At 49.9% G+C, this 12187-nt stretch overlaps 1 protein-coding gene across 5 annotated transcripts in view; it reads right to left on the bottom strand.

The window, feature by feature from the left end:
- The window catches only part of LOC105464329 (TTL family tubulin polyglutamylase complex subunit L1), a 43714-nt gene that overhangs the window by 17599 nt on the left and 13928 nt on the right, over positions 1-12187 (bottom strand). For all 5 annotated transcript variants that reach the window (XM_011712129.3, XM_011712124.2, XM_011712127.3 and 2 more), the window contains 4 exons: positions 7411-7619; positions 6192-6372; positions 4767-4901; positions 4390-4498 (listed from right to left, as the gene is read on the bottom strand). In XM_011712129.3, the coding sequence (XP_011710431.1) occupies positions 4390-4498; positions 4767-4901; positions 6192-6372; positions 7411-7618 (633 nt within the window). In that variant the 5' untranslated portion in view covers position 7619. The remainder of the gene's footprint in view (positions 1-4389; positions 4499-4766; positions 4902-6191; positions 6373-7410; positions 7620-12187) is intronic.

The following is a 12187-nucleotide window of genomic DNA, read 5'->3' on the forward strand; positions in this document are numbered from 1 at the left end:
CTGAGGTCAGGAGTTCGAGACCAGCCTGGCCAACGTGGTGAACCTCATCTCTACTAAAAACCCCAGTCAGGTGTGGTGGCACGCACCTATAACCCCAGTTACTCGGGGGGCTGAGGCAGGAGAATCACTTGAACCCGAGAGGCGGAGGCTGCAGTGAGCCGAGATCGCGCCACTGCACTCCAGCCTGGGTGACAGAGCAAGACTCTGTCTAAAAAAACTAATAATAATAAAGACATAAATAAAAAATAAAATTTGGCCGGGCGTGGTGGCTCAAGCCTGTAATCCCAGCACTTTGGGAGGCCGAGGCGGGTGGATCACGAGGTCAGGAGATCGAGACTATCCTGGCTAACATGGTGAAACCCCGTCTCTACTAAAAATACAAAAAACTAGCCGGGCGTGGTGGCGGGCGCCTGTAGTCTCAGCTACTTGGGAGGCTGAGGCGGGAGAATGGCGTGAACCCGGGAGGCGGAGCTTGCAGTGAGCTGAGATCCGGCCACTGCACTCCAGCCTGGGAGACACAGCGAGACTCCGTCTCAAAAAAAATAAAATAAAAATAAAAAAATAAAAAAATAAAAAATAAAAAATAAAAAATAAAAAATAAAATTTGTAAAACTGACACTTGCTTGGTTTGCTCTCAGGAAGACCTGAAGGGGAAGTGAGTTAGGCCAGCCACATGTGGAAACCACTTGGCCCCGGTAAACGGTGGCCATCGTCATCCCAAGACCAGCGAGGTGAACCCCTGGCTCCTGTCAGCAGCTGTGGGCCCGGAGGGCTGGTGAGCTGCCCACGTCACACAGTGGTAAGTGATGGGCGGAGGACCGAGTCCAGCCTCGTCTGAACAAACTCTTCAGCATATTTCATACCAATGCATATTTCATACCAATACTCACTCTCTTTCTCCTCAAATTAGAAAAAAGATCAGAGCATTCAAGGCTTCCATTCAAAGAAGATTCAAAACAAAGAAAGAGTCTTTCATAAAGAAACGAGACTTTTGGTTTGTGTTGGGGTGAAATGAGAGCCCCAAACCTGAACCGGACCCACAAAGCCCTGTGTGTCTGCCCTCGCTGGCCTCTCCAGTCCCTCCCCATCCACTGCCCTCACGCCAGGGGCTCCCGCCACCTTGGCGTCCTTTCAGCCCCTGTAAAGCTCCCTCTGGCAATGGCCTCGGCACACGCTGTACCCACCACTATGGAACCTTCCCTGCCTCCTCTGGATCATCCCGACTCATGCTTCAGATCTCGGCTCCAGCACTACTTTGCAGGGAAGCCTTCTCCAACCACTGGACGAGGGGCTTCTTTTGTTCCATGCTCTTCTAGATGTGCGTTCCTCACTTTCAGAGCAAGCAGCTTGGTTTGTAATTTCATGTTCATCAGGGTGATTAGTTGATGACTATCTCCCCCGGAAGTTCTGGGATCCACGAGAGTAGGTACTAAGGTAGGCTTTGCCTATCACTGCATCCTGGGCACTCAGAAGGGAACCAACTCACGTAGGTGCTCAATGCATACAGAGGCCCCTTGGTGGGGTTATGTCCAGATAAGCCCAAAGCAAGTTGAAAATATCATCAATTGAAAGTGCACTTGGCCAGGCGCCTCTAATCCCAGCACTTTGGAAGGCCGATGCAGGCAGATCACCTGAGGTCAGGAGTTCGAGACCAGCCTGACCAACATGGAGGAAACCCCGTCTCTGCTAAAAATACAAAATTAGCCATGCGTGGTGGCGCATGCCTGTAATCCCAGCTACTGAGGAGGCTGAGCCAGGAGAATCACTTGAACCCAGGAGGCGGACGTTGCAGTGAGCCAAGATCACGCCACTGCACTCCAGCCTGGGCAACAGAGTGAGACTCTACCTCAAAAAGAAAAAAGAAAAAAGTGCATTTAATACACCTAACCTACTGAATATCATAGCCTTGCCTATCTAAAACATGCACAGAACACTTACAATAGCCTGACGTTGGGCAAAATCATCTAACACAAAGCCTATTTTATAATGTGTGTGAAATACCTCAGGTAATTTATTGACTACTGTACTCAAAAGAAAAACTAATGGTTGCATGGGTACTTGAAGTACGGTTCCTACTGAATGCATGTTGCTTTCACACCACTGGACACTTGAAAAATTGTAAGTTGAGGCAGGGTACCTCAGGGACAGTCTAAACAGAAGTCACCTCATGACATCCTCCCACAGTCCCGCCAGGTAATACTATGACTTCCTTTTATAAATGGAGAAACTGAGGCTCTGAGAGTTACACTGACTTGCCCGAGGCCACAGAACTAGAAAGGCAGGGCTTGAGCCTGCCGCCTTCTTTCTCCAGGTGCCCCCCTGCAGCCCCGGGCATTCAGCTGATGCGCCCCATGCCAGCCCGCCTGACGCCTAGAGCCTCCCAGTCCCATCAGTGCCGGGCCTTAGACCAGGTTACTCTTCAAGTATCACTCCTATACCCACCCTGTTCTTGCAAAAATAGAAGAAAGAAACCCACAAAGTTGGTCTTTTTTTTTATTTTTATTTTTTGGAGACAGAGTCTCGCTCAATTGTCCAGGCTGGAGTGCAATGGTGCTATCTTGGCTCACTGCAACCTCTGCCTCCCGGTTCAAAGTGATTCCTGTCTCAGCCTCCCGAGTAGCTGGAATTACAGGCGCCAGCCACCATGGTAATTTCTGTATTTTTTTTTTTTTTTTCAGTAGAGACAGGGTTTCATTGTGTTGGTCAAGCTGGTCTTGAACTCCTGACCTCAGGTGATCCACCCGCCTTGGCCTCCCAAGTGCTGGGATTACAGGCATGAGCCACCACACCCGGCCTAATCTTTTTTTTTTTTTTTGAGATGGAGTCTCGCTCTGTCACCGAGGCTGGAGTGCGGTGGCGCAATCTCAGCTCACTGCAAGCTTGCAAGCTCAGCCTCCCGGGTTCACGCCAGGGACTACAGGCGCCCGCCACCACGCCCAGCTAATTTTTTGTATTTTTAGTAGAGACGGGGTTTCACCATGTGAGCCAGGATGGTCTCCATCTCCTGACCATGATCCACCGCCTTGGCCTCCCAAAGTGCTGGGATTACAGGCGTGAGCCACCATGCCTGGCCAGATCGTGGGTTTTAAATTTTGATGAGGTTCAACCTAGTACTTTGTTCTTTTACAGATCATGCTGTTGGCGTCTTATCTAAAACACCATTGCCCAATTCAAGGATACAAAGGTTTTCTTCTAAAAGGTTTATAGTTTTAAATTTTACTTTAGATCTATACTCCATTTTGAGTTAATTTTTGTATATGGTAAAAGGTATGGAAGTTCATTTGTTGTTTTTTTGTTTGTTTGTTTGTTTTGAGATGGAGTTTCATTCTTGTTGCCCAGGCTGAAGTGCAATGGCGTGATCTCGGTTCACCACAACCCCTGCCTCCCGGGTTTAAACAATTCTGCCTCAGCCTCCTGAGTAGCTGGGATTACAGGCGTGTGCCACCATGCCTGGCTAATTTGGTTTTTTTTTTTTTTTTTTTTTTTTTTTTTGAGGTGGAGTCTCGCTCTGTCGCCCAGGCTGGAGTGCAGTGGCGCGATCTCGGCTCACTGCAAGCTCCGCCTCCCGGGTTCCCGCCATTCTCCTGCCTCAGCCTCCCGAGTAGCTGGGACTACAGGCGCCGCCACCACGCCCGGCTAATTTTTTTGTATTTTTAGTGGAGACGGGGTTTCATTGTGTTAGCCAGGATGGTCTCGATCTCCTGACCTCGTGATCCGCCCGTCTCGGCCTCCCAAAGTGCTGGGATTACAGGCTTGAGCCACCGCGCCCGGCCTTTTTTTTTTTTTTTTTGAGACGGAGTCTCGCTCTGTCTCCCAGGCTGGAGTGCAGTGGCGCGATCTCGGCTCACTGCAAGCTCCGCCTCCCGGGTTCACGCCATTCTCCTGCCTCAGCCTCCCGAGTAGCTGGGACTACAGGCGCCCACAACCGCGCCCGGCTAATTTTTTGTATTTTTAGTAGAGACGGGGTTTCACTGTGGTCTCGATCTCCTGACCTTGTGATCCGCCCGCCTCGGCCTCCCAAAGTGCTGGGATTACAGGCGTGAGCCACCGCGCCCGGCTAATTTGGTATTTTTAATAGAGATAAGGTTTCTCCATGTTGGTCAGGCTGGTCTCGAACTCCTGACCTCAGGTGATCTGCCCACCTCGGCCTCCCAAAGTGCTGGGATTACAGGTGTGAGCCACTGCGTCCGGCACGCCCGGCCTAATTTTTATATTTTTAGTAGAGATGAGGTTTCGCCATGTTGGCCAGACTGGTCTTCAACTCTTGACCTCAGGTGATTGATCTACCCGCCTCGGCCTCCCAAAGCACTGGGATTACAAGCGTGAGCCACCGTGCCCGGCCTGAAAGTCAGTCCCTTTCTGTAAGCACAAATGAAAGGACACACTCACCCCGTGTTTCTGGATGGCGACGTTGGTGAGATGAACGAACATGTTGTCCAGCTCACTGGTACTCGGGGTGTATTTCACTGTGCAAAACCGGCAAAACCCAAGCTTATACCTAGGTGGGAATGTAGATTAATTCAAACTCTGAGGAGAAACACAAAGAAAAGACACCACTTCATTCTCTAAACAGAGCTACTTTTGTGTGTGTGATTGACACGACTCATACCAGCATCAGGCCTGACTGCTCTTACTTCCCTCAATCCCTGCCCCGTGCCAGGCACCGCACATGCATTGTTTCACCAAACCTCACAATGGTGCTAAGAAGAAAGACGTTTTGGGTGAAAACACAATCAAGAGGGAATCAAAACCTTAGGGACGCTTACATGTAACAGCGTAGCGGACGGTACGTGGACACCAGAACGTACAAGCGCAGGTCAAACTTCCTCCCGCCAATTAGTAACGGGTTGTTGATATAGAGAGAAATCACGTAGGCTTCTTTATTAGATTGAGACACAAACCTAAATATGGCAGAGAAAGTAAAAATTAGATGGTAAAAGATGGAATACCGAAGACACAATCCATGAAAGGAATAACTGATAAGCTAGACTTCATTAAAATTAAAAAATTAGAGTTTCGGCCGGGAGCGGTGGCTCACGTCTGTAATACTAGCACTTTGGGAGCCCGAGGCAGGTGCATCACTTCAGGTCAGGAGTTCAAGATGAGCCCGGTCAGCATGGTGAAACCCTGTCTCTACTAAAAAGAAAAAAAATTAGCCGGGTATGGTGGTGTGTGCCTGTAATTCCAGATACTCAGGAGGCTAAGGCATTACAATCACTTTAACCCGGCTGGGCGTGGTGGCTCACGCCTGTAATCCCAGCACTTTGGGAGGCCGAGGCGGGCAGATCATGAGGTCAGGAGATGGAGACCATCCTGGCTAACACGGTGAAACCTCATCTCCACTAAAAACACAAAAAATTAGCCAGGCATGATGGTGGGTGCCTGTAGTCCCAGCTACTTCGGAGGCTGAGGCAGGATAATGGCGTGAACCCAGGAGGTGGAGCTTGCAGTGAGTTGAGATTGCGCCACTGTACTCCAGCCTGGGCGACAGAGCGAGACTCCATCTCAATAAATAAATAAATAAATAAATAAATAAATAAATAGAGCCGGGCGCAGTGGCTCAAGCCTGTAATCCCAGCACTTTGGGAGGCCGAGGCGGGCGGATCACAAGGTCAGAAGATCGAGACCACAGTGAAACCCCGTCTCTACTAAAAATACAAAAAATTAGCCGGGCGCGGTGGCGGGCGCCTGTAGTCCCAGCTACTCAGGAGGCTGAGGCAGGAGAATGGCGGGAACCCGGGAGGCGGAGCTTGCAGTGAGCCGAGATCGCGCCACTGCACTCCAGCCTGGGCAACAGCATGAGACTCCGTCTCAAAAAAAAAAAAAAAAAAAAAAAAAATAAATAAATAAATAAATAAATAAATAGAATCACTTGAACCCGGGAGGCAGAGCTTGCCGTGAGCTGAGATCCGGCCACTGCACTCCAGCCTGGGCAACAGCATGAGACTCCGTCTCAAAAAAAAAAAAAAAAAAATAAATAAATAAATAAATAAATAAATAAATAGAATCACTTGAACCCGGGAGGCAGAGCTTGCCGTGAGCTGAGATCCGGCCACTGCACTCCAGCCTGGGCAACAGAACGAGACTCTGTCTCAAAAAAAAAAAAAAAAAGAAAACCACAAAGACTGCAGAACGGCATAAAACGGTGAACTGGGACCTGGCACACAAAGCAGGTGGCTGCCCACACTTACGAAGACGTCTTGCTGTCCCGGGACCACTTTTTGATCTGTGAGAGCTTGTTGATAAGGAAGATGCCCTTTCCCTGGGCCTTGCCACAAGGCTTCATGATCCAGGTGCTGGACGGGCTCTTCCGGAACTCCTCTACAAACAGGTTGTAGTCAGCAGGCAGCATATAGGTGACAGGAACAAAGTCTGCAAAGCAAAGACACCCAGCGCTGGTAAGCGGCCAGCCCAGCAGTGGCCATGAACAGAAAGATCTTGCCCCTGCCCTTCCAGGGTCTATGGGTTTAGTGCCCCCCGCCACAACCCAGCAGCTAACAGAACAAGGGCCTCTGCTGCACAATCCCTGGGCAACACTCCGAAGTTACATTTACAGAGCCTACCTAAGCACCTGAGAAACCTGTATTTTTCAATCCCCACGGCTACCTGGGAGCTCCTGTAAATAAACCCTGTAATGATTCCCATTTAGCAGACGAGGAAACTGACACCCAGGGAGGTCAGTTAAGAGAATTCTGCCCAGGTTTGTGAAGGAATCTGAAACTATTCAGTCCAGCTTTTATCCCGGACTGGACAGGGGCACACTGTCTTTCCTGGGCATAGCCAGACATAGTCATGAGCCCTCATGGCAGCCTATGGCTCAAGAAGTGTTTCCCCGGGCTGAGTACTGAGGGCATCCTCTGGCTTACACAAAGTCCATGCCGGCTGGGCATGGTGGCTCATGCCTCTAATCCCAGCATTTTGGGAGGCCGAGGTGGGTGGATCACAAGGTCAGGAGTTCGAGACCAGCCTGGCCAATATGGTGAAATACCGTCTCTACTAAAAATACAAAAAGAAATTAGCCGGGCATGGTGGCGGGCACCTGGAGTCACAGCTACTTGGGAGGCTGAAGCAGGAGAATTGCTTGAACCCGGAAGGCGAAGGTTGCAGTGAGCTGAGATCACGCTGCTGCACTCCAGCCTGGGCGACAGAGTGAGACTTCGTCTCAAAGAAAGAAAAGAAAAAAAAGTCCATGCCAGGCAATTCCCAAAGCACTCACAGAAACTAGGATCCCAAATTCAGGCCCCTCCTGCTCCCTCATTCTGGAGACACCTGAAATGAAACAGGTGCCACCACAACTCGCGTGGACATACTCATGCATCAAAGCCAACAGTCACCACCTCAGCGCCTCGCGCCCCAAAGAAACGATTCAGCTGTTTACTGAAAACACGAGCCAGTGGAAAAGGCACAAACCCAGATAGAGGTATTTTCCATTTTCATCTTTTTCTGCCAGGGGACTCCCTTCTTTCTCCAGCTCCTTCCTGTATCTTTTGATGTTCTTCACCATCAGGTCCTTCCGGGTCAGTTCATAGTGGTTTGGAAAATGGTTGACTATTTGGTCATCTGAGAGCCGATATCCAGTTTCGACGCTGAACACATTTCGGATGGTTTGCACACTCATCCTGAAAGAGATGAGCAGGACAGATGCTGGGCAGTGACGTCTGGGTGGCAGGAGCCCTTGTTCCCATCCCTGCAAACACCCTGAACCCTGAGCACCCTTTCTCACGACTCCCACATCCCCCGGCACCTGAGCCAGGGGCTGCCTGGCCCAGAGCAGCACAGAACAGGTGCCCGGGGACAGGCCAGGACCCAAGCTGTGTGAGGGACAAGAGCCGTGCTGATTCTGTACCCTGAGCTGTTCCCCTCTCTGGCCCAGAGCAGGGGCTCAATAGATGTTTACTGATTAGTGATAACACGGATTAATGATAACACTGTCAACAAATATACCCTTTTCAGACTCCGAAGTCAGGAAACTCATTTAAACAGGATCTGTACCCAAATTCAGGAAGGTCAAGGACCCTTTCAAAACAAAATCACAGGGGTTAGTTACGGGCCCTGAGTCAGTACTTGATATTCTTGGAGAGTCTGCTGAAGGGGCAAGGTTGGGACAACAGAGTTGAAAGAGAAATGGATTCCTTCCAAGCCTCTGAGAATGCCATGGTCTCCCTGCCACACGCCTGTCCTCACCACACCCGCTGAGAAGCAGGGAAGGGGTACGGAGGAAGAGCTGGCCCCGCCCAGAGCCAGAGTCACAAAACATGGGAAGTGGCCCCAGCCTCTTGCACTGTGGTCCCTGTGCCTCCAGCCTACCCCCACCCCACAGCACCACCCTGGAGAAGGTGCCCAGAGCCCCCAAAGGGTTGCTGTGGATTCCAGGATGGCTAGAATAAAGGGAATCTTTTTTGACTTTTTATTATGGAAAACCTCCACCGCACTCAGAAGAAGAGAGAAAGCGTTGAGGGACCCCCATTGCCCCATTCCCCAGTTAATGGCACGTGGCCAGTCCCGTTTAGTCTGAACCTCCACCTCACTCAGCACTGGCATGTTCTGAACCAACTCCCAGACATTATATTAGTTCATCCAAAGCATTTCTGTAAGATTCTCTAATGGTTTAAGACTCCATGTTCTATTATGTGATATCCTAATTTATATAAGTATCACAACTAAAAAAGTATGTATGTATGTATGTATGTATATATTTTTGAGACAGGGTCTCGCTCTGTTGCCCAGGCCGGGGTGTCATGACTTGATCTCGGCGTGCTGCAACCTCTGCCTCCCAGGCTCAAGCAATCCTCCTACCTCAGCCTCCCAAGTAGCTGGTACTACAGGAAGGGGCCACCGTGTCCAGCTAAATTTTTATAGTTTTTTTTGTAGAGACGGGGTTTTGCCACGTTGCCCAGGCTGGTCTCAAACTCCTGGACTCAACTGATCCTCCCGCCTCAGCCTCCCAAAGTGCTGCAATTACAGGCGTGAGCCACCGTGCTTGGCAACAGCAGGAATACTTCTATAGGGACAAGCTTCCCTTCATCAACAATCTAGATGCCTCAAGAAGAGTTCATACACAAAACACAGAATCAGTGCTTGATTCCTTCCCTTTATTTATCAGTTTTTCAAAGTAAAGAGCTGGCCAGGCGCAGTGGTTCACATCTGTAATCCAACACTTTTGTTTTATTTTGGTTTTGTTTTGTTTGTTTTTTGAGATGGAGTCTTACTCTGTTGCCCAGGCTAGAGTGCAATGGTATGATCTTGGCTCACTGCAACCTCTGCCTCGTAGGTTCGAGCCATTCTCCTGCCTCAGCCTCCTGAGTAGCTGGGACTACAGGCATGCACCACCACACCCAGCTAATTTTTGTATTTTTAGTAGAGATGGGGTTTTGCCATGTTGGCCAGGCTGGTCTCGAACTCCCGACCTCAGGTGATCTGCCTCCCTTGGCTTCCCACAGTGCTAGGATTACAGGCATGAGCCACCATGCCAGCCTATAATCCAGCACATTGGAAGGCTGAGAATTGGGGCAGTGTTCAGTTGAGCAATTTTTTTTTTTTTTTTTTTTTTTGAGACAGAGTCTCACTCTGTCGTTCAGGCTGGAGTGCGGTGGCGCGATCTCAGCTAACTGCAAGCTCCGCCTCCCGGCTTCACGCCAGCCACTATCCTGCCTCAGCCTCCCAAGTAGCTGGGACTACAGGCGCCCGCCACCACGCCTGGCTAATTTTTTGTATATTTAGTAGAGATGGGGTTTCACTGTGTTAGCAAGGATGGTCTCGATCTCCTAACCTCGTGATCCGCCTGCCTTGGCCTCCCAAAGTGCTGGGATTACAGGCTTGAGCCACCGCGCCGGCCTCAGCTGAGCAATTCTACTCCTCTTTGTGGTACTGACTGAGGTCATTCAGAAGTTTAGAGCCAGTCGATGGGATAAGCTGGGGGTCCCAGAAGGTTTTCTTCACGTCTGGCACCTTGACTGGCCTAGCTGGAGGCTGGAAGGTGGGCACAGCTGCATTGCCATGTAAAAAACCTACCTGTGACTGCTGTGGCACAAGGGCTTGAGGATGGCACCTTCTCACAGGACAGCTCAGGGCACTTGCATGTTTCCAATAGAGGAACTGGCCTGGGCCCAGGCATGTGTGATTTTTACTGTATTCCACTGGTCAATGTGGTCAAAGAGTCTTTCAAGAGGAAAGGCCAAAGACCTCAACTTTAGAGTGAAGCAGTGGCAAGAACTTTGTAGCCATCTTTATTTTCTCTCTCTCTTTCTCTCTTTTAGAGACAGGGTCTCGCTGTGTTGCCCAGGCTGGAGTGCAGTGGCACAGTCAACGCTCACTGGAGTCTTGACCTCCTGGGCTCAAGCAAGCCTCCCACCTCAGCCTCACAAGTAGCTGGGGCTACAGGCACGAACCACTACACCTGGATAATGTTCGTATTTGTTTGTAGAGATGAGGTTTCACCATTTGCACAGGCTGGTGTCAAACTCCTGGGCTCAAGAGACCTGTCCGCCTCTACCTCCCAAAAGGCTGGGATTACAGGCATGAGCCACTGCACCCAGGCATCCCACCACCCAGCTCATTTTTTTTTGAGACAGGGTCTCAGTATATTGCCCAGGCTGGTCTCAAACTCCTCCCAAAATGCTGGGATTACAGGCATGAGCCACTGTGCCCGAGAGTTCGATGCCCTGGCCTATGGCCATCTTTAACCTGCCACAAATTGGGTATGTGGCTTTTGGGGTATTTTTCTGTTTGTAGTTGTATGAATTTACAGTTTCAAACACATATGATAAGTTCCAATCCATTGCAATTCTTTTTTTTTTTTTTTTTTTTTTGAGTCAGAGTCTTGCTCTGTCACCCAGGCTGGAATGCAGTGGTGTGATCTCGGCTCACTGCAACCTCCACCTCCCAGGTTCAAGCAATTCTCCCTGCCTCAGCCTCCCAAGTAGCTGGGATTACAGGCGCCTGCCACCGAGCCCAGCTAATTTTTGTATTTTTAGGAGAGACAGGGTTTTACCATGTTGGCCATGGTTGGCCAGGCTGGTCTCGAACTCCTGACCTCAGGTGATCCACCTACCTGGGCATCCCAAAGTGCTGAGATTACACGCGTGAGCCACTGCGCCCAGTCTATTTATTTATTTATTTATTTATTTTTAAAAATTTTTAATTTTTAATTTTTTTTTTCTTTGAGACGGAGTCTCGCTCTGTCGCCCGGGCTGGAGTGCAGTGGCCAGATCTCAGCTCACTGCAAGCTCCGCCTCCCGGGTTTATGCCATTCTCCCGCCTCAGCCTCCCGAGTAGCTGGGACTACAGGCACCCGCCACCTCGCCTGGCTAGTTTTTTGTATTTTTTTTTTTTTTTTAGTAGAGACGGGGTTTCACCGTGTTAGCCAGGATGGTCTCTATCTCCTGACCTTGTGATCCGCCCATCTCGGCCTCCCAAAGTGCTGGGATTACAGGCTTGAGCCACCACGCCCGGCCTATTTTATTTTATTTTTTGAGATACAGTCTCACTCTGTCACCCAGGCCAGAGTGCAATGGCGTGATTTCAGCTCACCACAACCTCCGCCTCCCAGGTTCAGGCCATAAGCTTGCCTCAGCCTCCTAGGTAGCTAGGGTTATAGGCACATGCCACCACACCCAGCTAATTTTTGCATTTTTGTAGTGATGGGGTTTCACCAAGTTGGCTAGGCTGGTCTCCAACTCCTGACCTCAGGTGATGCACCCGCCTCAGCCTCCCAAAGTGCTGGGATTACAGGCAAGAGCCACTGTGCCCGGCCCATCACGGCTGCACCATAATCCAGTCAAAGTACTTACTCCCTCCCACACTGTTTAACATTTAGTTGTTTCCAGTATTTTACCCTAACCAATTTTTCTGTAAACCTGATAGTACACTTAGTGCTTAGAACATAAGCTCTTCTTTTTTATTTTTATTTATTTATTTATTTTTTTTTTTGAGACAGAGTCTCACTCTGTCACCCAGGCTGGAGTGCAATGGTGCGATCTCCGCTTACTGCTACCTCTGCCTCCCAGGTTCAAGCGACTCTCCTGCCTCAGCCTCCCGAGTAGCTGGGACTATAGGCAGGCACCACCACGCCCAGCTAGTTTTTTTGTATTTTCAGTAGAGACAAGGTTTGGTCATGTTGGCCATGCTGGTCTCGAACTCCTGGCCTCAAGTGATCCACGGGCCTTGGCCTCCCACAGTGCTGGGATTA

The sequence above is a fragment of the Macaca nemestrina genome, chromosome 15 (genome assembly GCF_043159975.1).
Source record: "Macaca nemestrina isolate mMacNem1 chromosome 15, mMacNem.hap1, whole genome shotgun sequence".
Lineage (NCBI taxonomy): Eukaryota > Metazoa > Chordata > Mammalia > Primates > Cercopithecidae > Macaca > Macaca nemestrina.